Source organism: Neopelma chrysocephalum, unplaced genomic scaffold (assembly GCF_003984885.1).
Source record: "Neopelma chrysocephalum unplaced genomic scaffold, ASM398488v2 Primary Assembly neopelma1_42b, whole genome shotgun sequence".
Taxonomy (NCBI): Eukaryota; Metazoa; Chordata; class Aves; order Passeriformes; family Pipridae; genus Neopelma; species Neopelma chrysocephalum.
In genome coordinates this window covers 2,595,233-2,614,879 of record NW_020897701.1, presented here as the reverse complement: position 1 = coordinate 2,614,879, position 19,647 = coordinate 2,595,233, and the positions used below count along the sequence as shown (strand labels likewise).

Here is a 19,647-nt window from a genome sequence, read left to right as displayed (position 1 = left end):
ATCAGAATGGCTTTAGGGAAATGTTTTCAAAGTAGTTGCTCTAATATGTAGACATAGCTGTGAACACATTCACTATAAGTTTTAATCAATAAAATCTAGTCAAAGCTAAACAATCACCACTGCAGCAGATAAAATGCCTACAGAAACAAAACAAAACATTTAAATATTACCAATTACAAAATGTCTTTGCTGTAGAACAACTAATTCCCTTGAAGATTCTGTATCACTTTATCGGTTATAAACCTAGTGACATGGAGGAGACTGGTTCAGACCAAGGACTGGGAGTTGTGCCTGAGCTCTGCCCCTGTCTGTATCACTCATTCCTTTACAAGCCTTTCCAATCATTCCATTGGTAACACAGGAGCAATGTTTTCCATGCTTCATAAACTTCAGTGCTGGTATCTTATTAATAGGCATGGGAACATAGGCACATGTAGAAGGCAGCTGTAAAAATAGTTGTGCATAAATAAAAACCAAATCAATGGGTCTTTCTCATGTACACCTTCATGTCAAAGAGCGATACCACATTTACACCTCTCCTCTCTTGTTAACAACTGCTACTTCTTTCTCTGACTTTAACAAAAACTGCTGTAAAATGGCAACGCGTAATGATATCATAAAAGTGTGAAGTAGAAACTGGAGAAGCACTCTGGATGATAAATTCTCCATGACACATATTCACAGCCACAACAACTGAGTCTGATCTCCTCTGGTGGCCTTTTTAGATGTATAGCTCAATGAGATGTTATTTATGGAGTGTCAGAGTCTAAGAGAGCAAGTATGCTGGGCATCTCTTTAAATGCTTCATGACTTTTATAAAAGTATACCCTTTCCCAAAACTACTGCCATGCTTCCCGACTAAGTTGGAAAACCCTGTATTTAACAAAATTTTCTCTTCAACACTTATAAAAACCAATTAAAATTATGCAATATTAACTCATGATTTCTTATAAGTAATCTTGGATAGCATATCACAATGTGGTCTAGCAAGACACAACAAATCTCTGTCTGGGAATTTCCGTAAGATTTAGGAAAATCCAGAAAAACAGTATTTATTTATGAACAACCTCATGCCCTCCTGGATGCACATAAGTTGGTGGCCACAGCTCCCCAGGCTCTGATGCCTCTCCCCTTCCCAGGCACTTCTCCCTGCAGCGGGCAGCCCCCTCCCTTTGCCCCCGCTCCCATTGCCAGCATGCTGCTGTCACACAGCAGGGACCATGTGCCACAGAGCCCGTGCATGTTCACCCCTGCTCAGATGTCCACCTCCCACTAGCCCCTTGCTTAAGGCTTCCTTCACAGGTGGATCCAGCATGTACAGGTGTGCTATGTGGGTTTGTGCCATGGCTTCTCTCCAAGTCAAGACAGGCTCCCCAGAAATTCACCTGGGTACCTTCATATCACATTTTCAATCATGAATCAAGTACATCAGTTCTCTGTCAAGCTACTTGTACAACACTTGAGGTACAAAGGATCATGACAGGTCAACAATCTGTCTACAGCTAAAGGTACAGTTAAAAATAAGCTCTGTTACCATCTAGACAGAAGATGGCTCTGTCACATTGTGCCCAAAGATGCTGGTGCATCCAGAAACTAGGCACAGGCAACCCACACTATTTTAGAAGGTAAGGGCAAAACTAACATCTTGCTGTAGCTACAGATTAGCACTAGTCAGTAAAAGGTTTGTGTTTCTTCAATGAAAGCTGCATCGGAGCAAGAGTTTTTCTAGAATTCTTGAAAACACAGACCACAAGAGGGGTGGAAGCATTCTGGCAGTACAATCATTACAAGAAACAAAAACCCCTTTGTCTGCTAGCTGCAATGCTAACTCTTGAATTGCATTAAAAACCCCAAAGATTTATCTAATCTTAACTCTTGTGTTGGTGTTCAGAGTGACTTTAAGTGTAGTTGAAAAAAAGAGAAAACCTGGGCTTTCTCCTCTCTTTCAGTTATCTGGTAACTCTATGACATATTTGAGGAGTGACCCTGGCGAGGCAGCAGGGCAGTGGGGCCTCAAGGCTGCACTGGCCCATTGGGATGCTGGAGAGACAGGACGAACAGAGGAAAGGTGAGCAGGGCTAAGTCATGGGCTCCTTGACACAGCAGGACCATAAGGAACACACTGGCACACACAGCACCTCCCAGGATAAGGTTCTGCAGAGGTTAGGGAAGTTCTGCATGAACAATGAAGAAACAGTTTTCCAAAGCCTCCATCTTATAAAAATAGAGACATTGTGAGACCAAGTGGAAATGCTCTAAACACCCAAAATAATCACAGTTCTGTATTCTTGTAAATTTATAGGAGATTTAAAATTGTACAAAATTGCTGTTTGTCAGCTGTTAATCACTGCTATGCATAGAAATGGTTTTCTTGACCATTCAACAATTGGCAGAGGTCTCTACATCAAAACATCTGATAATTTTAAGTCTGAGAAAAGTAATTTCTAAGGTTGAAAAAACCATTTGACAAACATTAGTTTTCCACTCATTATCTGATGTTCAATTATACTGTTGTCACCTCATAATTAGTTTAAAACTCATTACCTTGTTTGTGTTATTCCATTCCCCAGTGCTGGGTTTGCAGCAGAAATTGGCTGAGAAAACAACTGCGCTGCTTTGTGCAATGGGACTGACAACATATCAAATTTTTATGTTGTTTAACAACAATTGGGCATCGTTCGAGCATAATTCACGGAGGTGTGAAAACAGAACTGTTAATATACTCATTTAAAGCTTCTCAGCTCAAGGAAATTAATCTGCAAGTCATTTTTCATAACACATATCAACAGATTTCTATCGATTTTTTTTATTAAACTTTTAGAATGATGCTTAAAGTTTGTGTCTTCCTTAGTTTCATTTATCTAAAGCTTCTGTTTCAAAGGTTTATGTGATAACATATGTTAGTGTGCTTGTACACAGGAAAGATAAATGAAAGCTCTGTATTGTGTATCACCTCTTTTCTTTCAACAGCTTAGGAGAGACAGCCTTTTCCCCCCATTTTCATTTACTACCCTTGTTTAAAATAAAAAATTCGGAGCTTACAGAACAAACACTGGTTTTGCCCATGTGAAGACAATGGACAGATATCTTTCTGAAATATTTATTGGTAGTCTTTAAGTGAGAGGGAGTAAGATGGTAACAGATACCTCAGCAGCAATAAGGGGAATCTCCAAACAAATAATATGTGGAAAGTTAAAAGCACAGCCTAGTACTATCTGTTGTGAAGGTGCTCAATCTTGCAAGGAGTACTCAGTACACATGAGAACAACGTAGTACAAAAGCTGGGGATGCTGACATTAACCCCACTTGCCACTACAGAAGTATGCAACTATGGTTTTTAATCAAAAAAACTAAATCAGCTCATACATTCTCTTCACACAGAACAGGGCTGTTGTCAGAGTCTTCCAGGAATAGAGAACAGACACAAACCTCATCAACAAATGGTTTTATTAAAACCTAGGCCCATAAAACCACTCTGGTGTTTATGGAAGCATACTCAACCCATATCTGGGGAAGATTCTCAACAAATAGGTCCTCCTAGTAATATATCTGAAGATTCAATGGAAATCTGACAGATAACATCACAGAGAAGAATGAGGTTCATGCTCAAGAAACACTGAGAAATGCCACAATCAAAAGTCTGATGTTCACTCAGACTTTTTAAACCTCAACCTATTTACAACTACAAAGAGATGTACTAGACAGGTATCCTACCTAAATTCCAGCATCAGTGATTTTCCCAATCTGTTTTCCACAGCATTTTTCATCAAGACAATTAACAGTTTGCTGTTCTTAGAAATGGTATTTCTGACACAGAGAAAATAATATGGACTACATCACATTTCACAAAAGAAGTGATTTGCAGTTCCCTCTGCATGGAAAATTGTCGTGATCTGGTCATGACCATATATTTTAACAGGCTGGGAAATTACAAAAGAAAAAAACCCAAACAAAACAAAAGAGAGACAGTATGATGCAGGTTCTTTCAGGATCTGATCTGTAAACAACATGAAAGTAAGTTCAAGTGAAACTCAGGCTTCTCAGTGTTCTCTTAACACTGGGAAACTAGACCAGCTCATTCAAATAAAAGGAATACAGTATTATACAGCAGGAGACTTAGTATCCTTTCAGATTTAAAATTGGAGCAGAGGAAAAGTACATCTGCTTTGCAGAAGGAGCCAAGCAATCAGTGTGACAAAAGTGCACAAAGACAAAGAATTATACAGAGTTTTGTATTCTCTGGAAAGTACAGAAAAAGAATTTGCCAAGAGATGCAACAGAAGATCTGACCTAAATGTACTCATTGAAAATGCAAGCTGTCCTTAGCTGAGCAATGGAATGTCTCATCCACAGTGTCAGAAAGCTGGAGAGCAGATAAAATCTACTACTAGAATAGCAACATTTCTTGGGCTATTGTAACACTGAACGGCAATAAAAGCATTCATGAGGTGGGAAACTACACATGTACTACTCATACACAGACAGAAATACACAGATGGACCTTTTCCGAGCTTTCAGCACTTCTCTCTCAAAGTGTTGGAATGCCCACACTTTGTACCTGTGTATATCTAAAAGCATAACCATTTGGTTCATTGCTAGATGGTCCATACTAGTAAAGGTAATAGAAATTACAGTGCCTTTGGCACAAAAGAACTGTGTATCCCAGCATGAGCTAATATGTGAGAGTCTGGAGGCTATTCCTACATCATTAATCTATTTTGCTAGTTGAAGTAAGATTAGGATAGTTCAGATTGCAAGAGCCTTCAGGAGGTCTCTAATCAAACCTCCTGCCCAGAACAGGTCAGCTACGAGGGCATGTTGTTAGAAATTGGTTACATAACCTGGTCTAACTTCAAAAACTGGATGCCAGAGGGTATTTGGACATACACTGGGTAACAAAGAAAACAAGCCTCCAAATTCCCCTAGAGATTAAGAAACACAGCCTTGTCCATTCTTGCCAGGTGAATAAATGGTTGTTCACTGGCAAGAGATTTGAGTGCCCCAAAAAAGGCTAGCTGGAAATTTCCAAAACAGGTAACGGAAAGCAGTAGGGCAGACAAAATCTTTTTTTATTGAAAATGTGAAGGACAAGGTAATTTATAATATTGTTTAAAATACCTATCTACTCTCTTGCAAGAATCTCACATGTTTTCAGCAAAGGAAAAATAGTTTTATTTAAAAACATTTTTCTTTCAAATAAGCATTTTGTTGTTCTTTAACAAACTTTCTGATCAAAGGATATCTGCATTTTAAGTGTTATTGTAAAATAAACAAATTTAATTATCAGGGAAGACAGATCTTATTAAGAACATTATTACTTGTGTGTTACCACTTAACAGTATCTATAGACCCAGAACTCAAAACCAAATTCATTTGCATTTGACAACTTAAGGGGCTCCTCATCTATTACACAGCTACGATTTAAAAACCTTATGTTTCCTGAACTTAGATATAAGGCCCTCTCCTGTGGCAACAGTGGAGTTCCTTTCAAGGTCCTTGAAGGCTCCAATTTACGTTCACTAAGCAAACATCTGTAGTGACTGAAGATTTAATGGATGCCTGTTGCCACTTCTGCTGGAGACTGCCAACCCTGCAGCAAAACCAACAGGACACAACACAGACCCGAACCTCCACTACTCCACCCCACAGCAGCATGTCTTCAGGTAAATCTGTTTTTATAAGAGGTTTAAGCCAAAGAGCAGATTAAAATGGATGAAACAGCTCGTTCTTTTCTGGGGTTGATACTTTTGGCAGTAAGTAAAAAAGGAGACAGGTGTCTTTAATATAGACACAATAAGAGTCATTGGAAGTAATGCAGCAGAACCTTAAGAAAAGCTGCATTATTTTGAAGATATGTCTGGACTAATCTACAAGTTAGAACTATTTCAGTTCTTTTCTGTTTTTCTTTTCCTTCCTGAGGAAGCAATTAAAAACAAGCAGCTGGGCAATATCGCCACAGCAGACAAATCTGGAGTTACTAAAGCAGCAGTTTTTATGAATTGTCTATAATGTCACACAAATGCCACCATTCATGCTGCAAGAAGGAACAATACACATAAATGGATAGCAGCACTGGTTTGGTTGGGGTTTTTTTCACCCCATAGGCAGAAATGAACCTTTATACTACAATAAAATAGTTAGATAGACAGACAGACAGACAGATAGATAAGACAATTAAGAAATGCAGTAGTTGTACTACTGTTCAAACTGAATCTAATGAAGCTATCAAAATGTGAGCTGTCTCCTGCTGGTAAGGTAAGCCTCTTTCTGAACTACTTTTCAAAGAATTTGGTTTAAATTGAGTTCTGGTATGTTAGGCACAGAGCAATCAATGAATTATATGGTGTTTTAGAGAGAAGGAAGCATAGCTCCCCTTATGTGAAAAGGAAGAAAAACATTCTAGCAAGATTTACCTCCAGGTTTAATTTAAATGCGCACTTTAAATGCACAGTTACCTTAATTTCTTTGTCCAAAACACACATTGTCAGAACATTCAGCAAGCAGGCACACTACATGCTTTGACACAGCAACTAACACAAATTATGGTTAAAATCATGGGTCTTCTGAAGCCATGAATTTACACTTGGTTAAACTTGCACTAGCATTTAATTTCCAAGTCTTTGTAAAAATGGGTAAGTGAGAAGAGAGCCCACCTGACAGATTACCAAAACTTCAGGAACTGCACAAATCCCTGTTAGCAGCTATAAAAGAAATGCAAAAATATCCCACATGCTCCAGAATATCGCAACCATCATCCAAGCGTTAGAACCTCAACATGTAGAGGCCCAAACAGATCCCTTCACATCTTAAAATGACTGGCTTTAACAGAAGTAATTTCATTAGGATACAAATGACTTTGAACATTATCTCTGGCCTTCGAGTCCAAAATTATGGCACCTAAAACTGGCATCAATTTTGGCTGATGACAAAGCAGTTCTACAGATTTGATGTAGACTGATTTCTCCTTTCTGGGACTTCCCTTGGGCCAGCATCAGAGACATGAGTTGGATGCAAGATTCTGCCACGGTTCACCTCTAAAAATAAAATCATTACTGTTTGGATAAGGGTAAATTCACTGTACTAACAGCTGTGCTGTTGGAGATGCTGTCAAACACTGATGAAACCCATGGGATTGCCTGAGGTAAACTTGAAAGAGAATCATCCAGCGAGCTTAAACTACCAATTAAACACTGACAGTTAAACTGGTGGAACTATAAACTGTTTTGTTGTCAACACTGTTGATATTAGCACATACACAGTATTCAAATATCTTTCACTACTGTGGAGATGGCAGCCTTCTGTTAGAGGAAGCTGATGTCTTATGTCAGTCAACTAAATTGCTGTGGAGACTCTGAATTTGTTTTGCCTGTTTCACCTTTTCATTCACATGCTCACTTCAACTTCTGCGCCCTTCTCATCAACTCAACATTTCACCTTCTAACTTCCACACCAGCATTAGCAGCAGCAGTGATTGATCCGTCCAGTTCCATTTGCATTAGTCTAAGTACCAGACTCAGCTGTGCTGTACCAGAAAAAATGAAGCTTTGGGAAAGCTGCAATCTGTGATGTAACACTGGCTCTTTGACAAAAAAGATGTTGGTGCTTGGTTTCAAACAGCACTGCATAAAAGCCTCCTTCCTTTCCTAGGGTTGCCATAACAACAAGCAGAGCGCTGTCATTTTGCTAAGTAATGACAATGACAAATATGTAAGAAATGCAAAGGTCTGGGGAACCGGGAGCAAGATTAGAGCTACTCTTCCTGCCTTCACAAAACATTTCACTGTGGATTCATCTTGCAAATCCTAAGCTGTTCCTACGGGAACGTGAGAAATAGCTAGTGTTAGTGCTCTGTGTTGCCTCATTTTCAGAAAGCCAGCGTTGTTCTTGTGGATGTTCTGTCAAGACATTGCACAATATATGATCTTGAGCTCACAAATGACAGCAAAAATCTGGAATTAATCCTAATTTTACAGTGAAATAAAGTGATAATGCTGTCAGACCTTTTTCTCTTTAGTAGGCAAGAAGTGATTACAGCAAAGATGACATTTTATTGCATCACAGACAGGTGACTCAAAAAGTCAGGGAACTATTATTTGAATCATTCCTCTGTTAACCATGAGAATGGAAAGCATTTTCTTCTTAATTAAATCAAGAATAACACCTAGGACACTAACGAGAAAGAGTAAGAGTGACATTCTTACCACTTCATCATGAAAGCTGGATTTTTTCAAGTGATTTTCATTTGTGAACACTCACTCTCTGATTTAATAGAAGAATTAATGTTATTTAATTTTTCAAGGTTGAGGGAAAGTCTGTTCTTTACTGTACATAGCAAAAACATAATTTTCCTTTTTATGCACTTTCAAAATATAAATATTCTCTTTTCTTGCCTGCTACTTAGAACAGTAGATTGGCCCACCCAAGCCACTCTATCACTCCATTCCTCAACTGAACAGGGAGAGAAAAAATAACAAAACGCTCATGGGTTGAGATAAGGGCAGGGAGAGATCACTCACCAACTGTTGTCATGGGCAAAACAGACTCGACTTGGGGAAAAGTTACTTGAATTTGTCACCAATCAAATCAGAGTAGGATAATGAGAAATAAACCCAAATCTTAAAAACACCTTCCTCCACCCCTCCCTTCTTCCTGGTCTCAACTTCCCTCACAATTTTCTCTACCTTCCCTGCAGTGAGACAGGAATGGGGCTGTGGTCAGCTCATCACAGACTCTCTCTGCTGCTCTTTCTTCCTCCTCAGAGGGAGGACTCCTCACGCTCTTTCCCTGCTCCAGCTTGGGGTCCCTCCTGCTCTGTTGGACATGGGGGAAGATTCTTGCAGCTTCTCAGAAAAGCCATCCTTGCAGCCTCCCACTACCAAAACCCTGCCATGCAAACCCAATAGATGAGAATAAAAATAAAAAACTATTAAAAATCACCGCTAGTTTCTTAAACAAGCATTTTGTATGTGCTTTAAAACACAACTCTCCCGGGATTGCAATGGGGTTGGTAAGCTAAATCATAGGACATAGTTGAATATTAAGAGAGCAAAACCTATTGCTATAAAATTTAATGATAGCCCAATCTGTGTCTTAAACTACCTAAAACAGCATTAAAAAATCAATCCCAAGTGCTTAGTGGTATGAAACAAGGTTTATGAACAGAGACGTAGCTGTAGTAACTGATCCGTCCATATGAAATAATTATTTTCACTTATTAGAAAAAAATTGAAGTTGTGTAACAAGCATATAGTCACGTGACAAGACAAGATAGAAAGATAGGACAGAGAAAATAAGTAGGGAATGGTGACACAGTGTCCCCATATGTTTGATTGGAAGTTTCCCTAAATGCCACAAACATTGCTACTTCTCCAGACGAGTAGGTTTCCCATTACAGAACTTCAGGCATTTAAAAAAATTAGTCAGATTAGACGGCGAGATAGAAGATGCCCCAAATTTCCCAGAGAAAATTGTGATACATTCTAGAGGTGACATCTAGCATATAACATCACGTCTTTAATCATTATTTTAATAATCACGTAATAAATCCAGCAGACAAGTTCTGAGATTTATACAGCCTTGAAACCTGCCGAGTCTCAAAATCCAAGTAATTTCATAGTGATCTTGACATAATAGAAAACCAAAAGTTTCATACACCCACATAAACCCCGTCAAGACATGCAGACATAACTCACACAGGATCACGTACCTGCAAAGAGTAACCAGAGTGAACATTTAAAAAATTTTTTTCTTACCTGCTGCTGCTTCAGAACTGATGCCATCTTTAACTACACAAGCTGGACTTAGGGGCAAAACATCATCATCAAAACTGATCAGATCTCCTTCCACATCTAGTTTATTTTGCAAAGCAGGTGCTGAGGAGTTGGCTGCAGGTGACAATTCCCCCAGAGACTTGACAACTTTTTCTTGGGCAGATACAGAAGCCCGTGAAGGAGCAGCAATCGGTTTTAGTGAGGCCAAAGACAGGGCAGGATTTTCTGCATAACATGACTTTTTAGGAACAAGAGGCCTTGGCGCAGGAACAGGAAATCTCTTTTGTCCATCACTATTTTCTGCAACTGATTCACTCCTTGCATCAAGAAAATCACTACTGCTACTTTTAACAAGGCCAGGTTTTGGCTTCTTTGGCAGTTCAGGTTTGGTTCCAACACTGCTCCCAACTACTTCAGGCTGAGGTTGCAATTCCTTGGAAGCTGTTGATTTGTTTTCGGTCCACACATCCCAGTCTTCTGAAATTCTGCTCACCCCTGGCTTTGGAGCAACTGCTGGCTTCTTTGTAGTAACAGACCTTGGGGTGAATGAACGAGGGGCAATTTCTGGCTTTTTTGCTAATCCTGAGGTATCATCAGTTCCTTGGGATTCAAAAACTTTGATCCTTGAAACAATACTATTTTGGCTCTTTTCTGTACTCATGCTGCCTGTCACCAAGTGATTGTCTAGTAAGCTGTCATCTGAAAGAGGTGACTGCTGAACTGCAGGTTGCTGCCGTTTTGTGGTGGGCTGGTTCACTTCTTCGCCATTGTCTGTCTCACTTTCAGTACTTTTGACCACAGGTCTGAGATTGCTTCTTGATCTTGGCTTTGGCACAGGACATATCACAGCATTGGGATTTTCTTGGCACCTCTGACCTTCAGGATTTTCAAAGACTATTAAAGGATTCTCATTTTCTGAAGGAGACTTAATCAGGAGAGATGCAGAAGGCCTAGGAGGCTTAAGAGGACTCTGCCCTGCTAACAGAAAAGGTTTCAGTTACCTACCCCAGAACACTTTATTTATGTTATGGTTTGACAGCCATCAGGATGGTCAACATGATGGTTTTCATTCAGAACTTACCAATGCTTGTGAAAATGCAGTGATCTTTCTAAAAAGATGCATGAAAAAATATACAAACTCTAGGAATAAGCTGAAGATTGCTGAAATACATGGTGTCTACACATTGTGAGTTAAAAACTACTTGTTAACTTGCAGCACTGAGGGGCCTGCAAACAACATCTGCACCAAAGAAGAGTACAGTAACTTCCCCAGCAAGGTTTGCACATTTTTCAGTCTCAATGTATGACAGTGCTGCTATTCTGATTGGACATCTGAGCTCCTCAGGCCCCAAAGCTCTGACTGTAATTATGGCTGAATCAAACAAAACTTTCAAGATTTAATTATAGTCTGAATGCAATGGTAACTCTTCAGAAGAGAAGATTTTTATAGAAATTTAACTGTTATTCATATGAAATGCTGCACAGACCAATAATAGAGAACATTGAGGAAACAGAGTAAGGTTTTCACTAAGGAGAAATCCAAATCAGCCTCACCTCGACAGCCTGCAGATTCCCAGTGTGTAGGCACACTAGTTTTTACATTACTTCCTGGCAAATGGCTGATTAGTTCCTCTGGAAAGTCAGTTTGTGTTGCAGAAGTAGTGGTATGTCTGGGAGCAGCAGCATTATTGTTATTTGTTGTATTGACTTGCACTTGATTGATTTCTTTTATCACCTGCTCATATGATGGTGGAAGCTACAAAATAGACAAATATAAATGTACATCCAGATATGATCCTTTAAAAAAAAGGCACCATATAAATTTAAAAATACTAAACTAACATATGCAGAGGAAAAGAACACTGTCATAAAATCTTCTATTCAATGTGATGAAACCTAAGCAAGCAAAAACTCAGTTCCTCTCTTAATTTGCTTTTTACCTTTGTAAATCAAACATGCCTCACATAAATTCATGCTCACCTCAGCTGGAATACGTTCATTTCTTCTCCACTGAGCATGAGATGACGCAGAAGGGAATCCTAATCCCTGAGGAGTGACAGGGCTTGCACCTGGAAACCATGAGGATGGCCGGAGGGGTTCAGCAGCAACTATTGTAATTTCAGGACGCCTGGAAATGAAGGCAATGGAGAATAATTATCTAAAACATTTAAAAATAGTTCTTTTAAGTAAAAAGGTTTTCTCTTCATGGGAAATCAAAATAGCCCAGGTCTTTTTGATTTAACCAAAGATAGTTTTCCACGACTTAAAAGCAACTTACGTGACCTTTCTAACAAACACATTGGGCTTCTATTCAGAGCACCTAATTAAATGCCTAAGCCAGAAAGTAGGTTTATTGGCTTCAGTGAAATAATTTACATGCTTAAAGTACTTAAACACAAGTGTAACTCAATTAGATGGCAGAAGTCTTAGTCTTCATGGGATAATGAGAAGTAATCATGTGCTTGCCCTTAGACTGCTACAGTGTGAAAACAGTAGGGTAGTTAAAACTGCTTCTGGCTGGCTACCTAAAAATTTGTGTATCCTCAGACCTCAAGGGAAACCTCTCACCGTGCTTAAGTGGGGCAGAAGCAGCCTGGTGAAGCCTTTGGGACAGGGCCCCTTTGCTTACAGCATCAAGTACACCAGGGACTTCCGTGACAGTGAAGGCCCCATAGGTACTACCCCCGGTTTATTACTGTACCAGCTGCTTTAGAGCATAAGCTGCAGGGATGGCCCACGTTCCCAGACCGTGGCTCCCAGAGCACCACTGATCCAGCTGAAGTCTCACACAACATACACTTTGAAAAGGGAGTTTTGTGAGTAGATGACGCATCTGCTTACAGAAGGGTCTGCCTGCTAACAGAAATAAACCTGCAGAAGCGTAACTCCTAAAACTATTGTAAAAACAATTAAAAAAAAAAGAGGGGTATAGTTCCTTCACATCTAAAATAATGTCAGACTCAGTTCACCAGCTATCCAGGCTGATGACCTCCTTTCTCAGTGCCCTTTGAGCAACTGAAAGGAAGCCTGAAAGTGTGCTTATTTTCATTGTGAAATGATCCTTTAAATAGATGTCAGGAGAAGAAAACAGTTCTGCAGAGGTTTGATGGTTGGTTGCATTCTCTTTTTGAAGACATAAAAAAAGTTGATGAGAAAACTCCTCAAACTCTTAACCTATCCTGTGCTTAAGAATCGTGGTATTTCTATTTTATTCCAAGTCTAGTTTATTTTTAAACACACTAAGGATAGAGAAAAGGAAAAAAAAATAAACTAGAGGAGACCTAACTGCAATATAAATAACGGCATCATACCTTCTATCCCTCTGTTGTTCACTATGGCTAGAGGTCCGAGAAGCTATTTAAAGAAAAGAAACAAAAGTTTTGAAAAGGTTAAAATACACTGTCACAGCAACATAATGAGGATAATAGCAGAGCTCTTACCAATCCACTATCAACGACATGGAGAACACTGAGCATCTAATCATAAATTCCAGATTTTAAGAGTGGCCAAGTTTAAAAAAAAATTATTTGCATTAAATATGAGAAGCTTTTAAAGCATTTAGGGTGCAGTTTCATAATCATTTAAAGTCACTCTATGTCCAAGTTACCACCAAGAGAGATTGTCCTGTCCCCTGTATTCTTTCTTGCCCCGTGTTCTTGCATTCTGCATTGTGGTAAAAAAAGTTGAAACTTTTTTTTCCTTAGTTAAAACAATGCATGAATAAAGCAACAAGAAGTGTTAAACATGTCTGACTTTTCCTTTTGATGGATCATTTCTGAGATGTCCTCTTTAATCTTTTTTTAATGTCTCTCTTTGTTCTTATAGATGGGAAAGGCACTAAGGTATTTCACCCTCCTTCATATAAAAAGAAAAAATTAAATGTTCCCAGCTAGATATTTGCTAAAGTTTAATCACTTGTGTATTAAAAGTTAGAAATATTTCTCTTTTTTCAAACCATGTGTTTATGTGACATAAAACGAGCAAATTCTGACATCTTCATTTTTCTGGTTTTGCCATATTTACATTCAAATAATTTTTTTTCCAACGGCCACATTATATTTTCATTTGGATTTCCTTACAGAGAAAAGAAAATTATCCAAGGGACAAATTTTTGCATAGCAAGTGCAATTCAGGAAGTGGTAGAATCTCATGGTGCAACAGCCGACATTATGCTGACCCTGTCCCGTGCCATCACAGCACCATTAGCCGAAATCAGCCAAGCACACTTGATCCAAGTTGCACAGTGTTGCGTCACACATACCTCTTCGACAGGGCATTTTGGATGTGCACTATTCATGAGTGCTAAAGGAAAAAAAGAAGGGGTTACAGAAGACAAAGAGGAGGTGAAGGAGAACAAACTAAGGCTTCAGAGTGCCAGAAACCATGATCAAATGGGTTAGTCGTGCAAGGATAGTGCATGTGCCAGTGTTGCAAGGAACCAACTGTAATGTCTATTAACAAATAGTGTCTTAAAAATGAAAATAAAATTAGATTTTATTTCAAGCTGCATGTCAATTTTAACAGTGGCTGTTCAGAAGTTTCCCTTGCAATAAATTAACCATGAAGACTATAAATAAACATGGAAATGTCCACTGTATGGCTCAACAAGGAACCACTGTAGGAATGAGGAGAGGGAAATCAAAGCTCTTTGAATGCTTTTTTAGCTTAAAATCATGGTTTATTTGGGTCTGCCCTTTTTACCTTCCAAAAGTAATGGTTTACACTGACGAGTTGATACAGATGCAAAAAAGGCTGGGATCTCATAATTTATACTCTGACCTATCAAAGAGATATGGGCAGGCAAGTTGAACCCAGTAAGAGGTACACCTCAAACTTTTGGGTATGACTGCACATCATCTAAACGAGTTCTGTAAAAAGTGTTTGGCTAAGATAAGTAAATATAAATCCCCTACACCTCACCTTCACTTTATTCTTCAGAGATCTTAACACAGCATTGATCTAATACACACATTGGAAGAAAAAAACTCAAACTGAATCAAACCAACCAAACCCAAGATTACTTTTGCAAAGAGGATGGAAGAAAGTGTTTTTTTGGTAAATGTATTCAATACAAAGGCTTGGGTTATAGCTGAATTACAATGATAAGGGTGTGAGAAATAAAACCTAATTAATAAGGAATGTAAAACTGAATGGATAAACCTGTCACCTAATTTCATTATTTCTTCATGTCTAAGTAAATTCTACCTGCTGTTTTCTCCTGTGAGATTCTAAATGTGCTTCTATTTATCAAAATTACTAAAACAAATAGGAAAAACTTAAAAGCAGTTTGAAATACCTTTTTTGTTTCTTAACATAGGTAAAAAAAATGCACTGAGGTATTTATGCAATCCATCAAACTCCAAATTTCAAGTGAAAACAACACATTCACAATATTTATATAAAATAACTTTACTAGTAGATATAAATATGTCTCTTTAAAAGGACTAATATCCAAGCCATCACATATGTTTTCAGAATGTGCTCGTTCGGCTTGGAAAAAAAAATCTCCCAGGCATTTATGGAATCAAGTTACTTCCATGTGTATAAACATTTAATATAAACATTTATTTTTTAATGACACTGACAAAGTTCTTCCCTCCTTCCATCAACATCTCCTCTCTTTTTGCTGGCACATTCTTTTTAAAACCACACTTTTAGAACATATTTTTTTCTGGAAGCTCTTTAGAGGATTTAAATCCACAGTAGAAGCAGAGGTGAAATCGACTGCATCTTCTGCTCTCAGGTATTCCACAAATGTTAGACAAAAGAAAATATAAACTTTTTAAACAATCCTTGCCCCCAGACTTGCAGGGGGTTTATTCCTTTACCATTTCAAACAAAGAATTTAAATTAGAAGTGTATGAAAGAAGACATGAATTGGTAAAATATGGTACACACCTGAGTTAAAAACACAAGAAAAAAACCTGCAGCTATTTTTCTGGCCTTGTGGTCTTTCAATCTTCTAAGTCCATACTTCATTCCCTTTGTGGATTTCCTTGAAAAAGCATGCTACTAATTTTCGCCTCATATTTCAAATTATGACAGCTTTAAGATTTGAAAAACCTTTCTTCCATCAGGGGAGTCAATGGAAACGTATTTCAGTGCTGGTTGGTACACTGGCAACTGAAAACAGTTGGATTCTCAACTTCTACACTAAGAAATGCTCAGGGTGAGAATTATTGACTTTTCTAGAAGATTATGCTTAGAGGTATTTAAATAAAAGGTAAGCAAAGAAGTTACAGAAGGGGTGGGAGAGGAAAATCTCAGTGCATAAAATCCCCACTTCTTCACCTTATAACTTTTTTGGTCTTGGGTGGGGAAAAAAAATCAAATCAACCCATAAAATTGTCACTATTTATTTCTGGTAGTGTCAATGAGGCACTTTATTAGTTAGTGTCAATGAGGCATTTAAATGTGTTTAACCTAGTATAATAGAATTTAAACAAGGATTAATGGTAATACTGTAAATAGAGGCCAGATCAGTGACTTATAGATTCATCTTTTGTACATTTCTTACAAGCACTACTTAGTGCGCTTTTATCCATTATTTTTAAAAATGCAGAGGTAAAGGGTACTCTATTTGTGCTGTATACTTATGTTTCAAATATTTGTCCTCTGCTGTTTCTCTGGGTCCTACTGTTCAAGTGTAGTTAATATGTCACTCATATTTGAAACACATTAAGATTATGGTGCAGGGGGGCATTTTAAGCAATGGGATCAAAATGCCTGTGTAAGTACAACAATCATTACACCACAAACCCATAAACTTTGATGCTACAGACAAGCTGGTGGCAACAGAAGTCTGACACGCAGATATGAGCCTTTGGAAAAGAGCTGAACTAGAATTTACAGTATTTCAGGCAACTTTTTAAGGCAATATAGAGGGAACTGAAGTTAATTCAAGGATTTGCTCAGAGATAACATTCTGCTGTGAGCTTTGAGTGCCTCCATAATAAGTACAATGCATAACAATATTTGCATGCTCTCTTTGCATAGCAAATCTCTATGAAATACTGAACAGTTTTGTCATTGCAGAGTGCTTTAAAAGCAAGTTTCATTTTGCATTAGATTGGAAACATAACCTCAAATAGCCCAAGTCTTTCTACAACGATGACATGCTAATATTTAAAACCACACCTTCTTTGAATTCTTTGTAACACCAGGCTAGACATTTCTACCACCAATCCTACAAAATATGTAGACTATTAGACTGAAAGTTATTTATTTCCCTATATAGATGCCTAGGAATGAAGTTTATTCATTATATCGCAAGGAGAGCCTCCAGAGTGGGCAAACACTCCCTCCCTTCCCTACAAAGCAATCCACTTGGAAGAGCTGACAGAACAGTCCCATGCAAGAGGCCATGCTTGTAGTCTTTGCAGTATCAAAGTTGTTACATGGTTGCAGAGGTCCTTCTTCAGGGAACACTAAAAGGATCAGATAATCCTCAAGCCAAAACCAGAAAAAAAAATACTTAATTTTGCCCAAGATCTGATCAGACTATCTCTGTAGATGTGGTGGTTCAAACTAACTAAGATTTTTCATGCATCTCTGAAGTAAGAGAGTTGAAGTTTTTCTCCCAAACTGTTTCTTGGCACAAGAGGGAGGTCTTGCTCCTTTTCTCCTAGTTCTGTTTCCAGGCACCTCAGGGAAATGTTAGGTTGTCTGATGTTAGAGCTGGGCTGATCTAACACTTGAATGTAGATAAAGAGATGGTGATGTCCAATTCCCCTTCCAAACACGGATTTTTGTCTCCTCCTGAATGAACATTAGCACTCATATGACCCCACAGTGAGTTCAGAGTGTTAAACGAAAAAAAATCACTGTCTGTACACTTTTTGTCCTGTTTAATCTCCTTTAACCTGCTCACCCTGGGCTCAGACCACCAGCAGCACAGGTGAAGGAACGTGCCACCCCCAATAGCAGTCTCTATTTCCTGCCTCTGCTTCCTGGTTCCAGTGCTCTGTGCAGCTTCAGGAAGGGAACTGATCAAAAAAACAACGTAGGGGGATAACAGGGATTCCTCTTCCCACCCCCAGTGTGGTTATATGCCCTTTCCACAGCTGATCTAACTGCTGGGCTCCAAGAGGCTAGCATTGCTGCTGAATAAAATCTTCATAACTACACCCTGTATTTTCACTCAAATTGGACAATCACAATTTATGAAGGCACTTCACTCCTTCCTACAACTTTACTTGGGCTGTATGTTTCTGCCTCTGCACCATTCCCTGCACTATGCCAGCCCAAATGTTTGTGCAGATGGGGAAGAGAATGAGGTCACGGAATTGATCTGGTTGGGAAAATATGGGAGCCAAAAGAACCTAGGAAGCCCCCAAACGAAACAAACAAAAATGAAAAACAAACAAAACCCACAGCCAAAAATGGCTGCAAAACTGCCAAATGGAAAGCCACAGCCTCAGAGTGCATACAGGCTGTTACACGTCCTTCATTCAGCCACATATTTGCTTAGGACAGAATGAGAATAGAACAAGTCTACAGGTTATTCCAACATTTTAGGCTAAGAGACTTGCTTCCGTAGCCCTGCTTCTTAACAACACCCTGTTCTGGATGAGTGGAGAAGCGAGTGAAAACACTGTTCCCCTTTGTCTCACTGCTGCAGCACTTGGCTTGCCTCTTTTTACTTTCTTTGGCATTCTTGCACATGTTGCTGCGCTGGCGTCAATGGAAATAGTTTCGCTGATTTCAGTGGGAGCTGGGTTAAGTGCTGTGACTTGGCCTGAGACCATCATGAAAATCCTAGGGTAACTGTTTTGAAGAGCTGAGATTAAAAGGCTTCTCCTGAGCAGATCTCATGTTCACGTGCTTGCTTTCTTCAAGTTACGTTGGGCTCTTTTCTGAATTCTATGGAACGATCAAACAACTGAAAATGACACCATCTTTCTGTGCAGAGTTGTAGTCAGGGTGACAAAGGAAAATAAATCCTCCTTCTCTTCAGCCACAAGACAGACTTCTCAATACAAAATGATATACAGCATTGTCTACAGGTGAGTAAGTTGAAACCCTGTACATACTTACCATGTTTCTTGAAAATTTGAGAATAACAGCCCACAGAAGCTTTGATTAAGAAATAAAGAAAGATTTCTAATTCCTTTAGGGAAATATACTTTTCTAGATAATACTATAGCTTTTCCAGATTAATGTCAAGGGGAGTTAGGAATTATTGTGTCTATTTTAATTTAGGTCAATTCACAGGATTGGTTACTGGTATACAAAGAACTATAGTTTCATATACAATGCCTTGCTATGTGCATGGATTTTTTTTCTAGCTTATTATCTGAATAATTCACATGGTACTTATATTTCATCATAGCTATTCACATATTAATATAAATAAGTAAATAGCACATGAGCCACAGCTTCCTGACTAGATTTTTACTTGATTATGCCTCAAGACAAAGTATCATTTGCTACTATATTTTCAAAAACACAGATATCAAATGCCTAATGATCTCCCAGATGGTCTCTCACTTAGGCAAGGTACTGGGGCTTAGGCAGTCTGAATCAATTTCTGACTCCACCACAAAAGGCCCTCTGTGATCTGGTGCTCTCTGTTTTCCAGTTTCCATCCATGGCAGCAACAGCACAGATAAAGTGCTGCATTTTAACTACAGCATCATGCAGACTTGCTCTGAGTAAAGCTTTCATGATGTCCTTTCACTACCTCCAATTTAATCCATACTAATGAGTCCCTGACTAATAGGTCCAGGAGAAACAGATCAGTAGTACATACACTAATTTATTTTTCCCCATAGCAGAATCCTTGTTTCATTAATATGAAATTGGAGTCCTGGACAGATAGGAAGTAAAAATGAAAAGTGGAAGAAAGAAACAGCATAAAATACTTTGAAAGATGCAG

At 38.7% G+C, this 19,647-nt stretch overlaps 1 protein-coding gene across 4 annotated transcripts in view; it reads right to left on the bottom strand.

Annotated features, from left to right (window-relative positions):
* Positions 1-19,647, bottom strand: part of SH3D19 (SH3 domain containing 19) — an 87,290-nt gene that overhangs the window by 21,766 nt on the left and 45,877 nt on the right. For 2 of the 4 annotated variants that reach the window (XM_027676934.1, XM_027676936.1), the window contains 4 exons: positions 13,082-13,124; positions 11,751-11,898; positions 11,325-11,526; positions 9,753-10,748 (listed from right to left, as the gene is read on the bottom strand). In XM_027676934.1, the coding sequence (XP_027532735.1) occupies positions 9,753-10,748; positions 11,325-11,526; positions 11,751-11,898; positions 13,082-13,124 (1,389 nt within the window). Of the gene's footprint in view, positions 1-9,752; positions 10,749-11,324; positions 11,527-11,750; positions 11,899-13,081; positions 13,125-14,031; positions 14,073-19,647 lie in introns of all 4 variants that reach the window. The other 2 variants (XM_027676937.1, XM_027676935.1) reach the window with 2 other exon arrangements.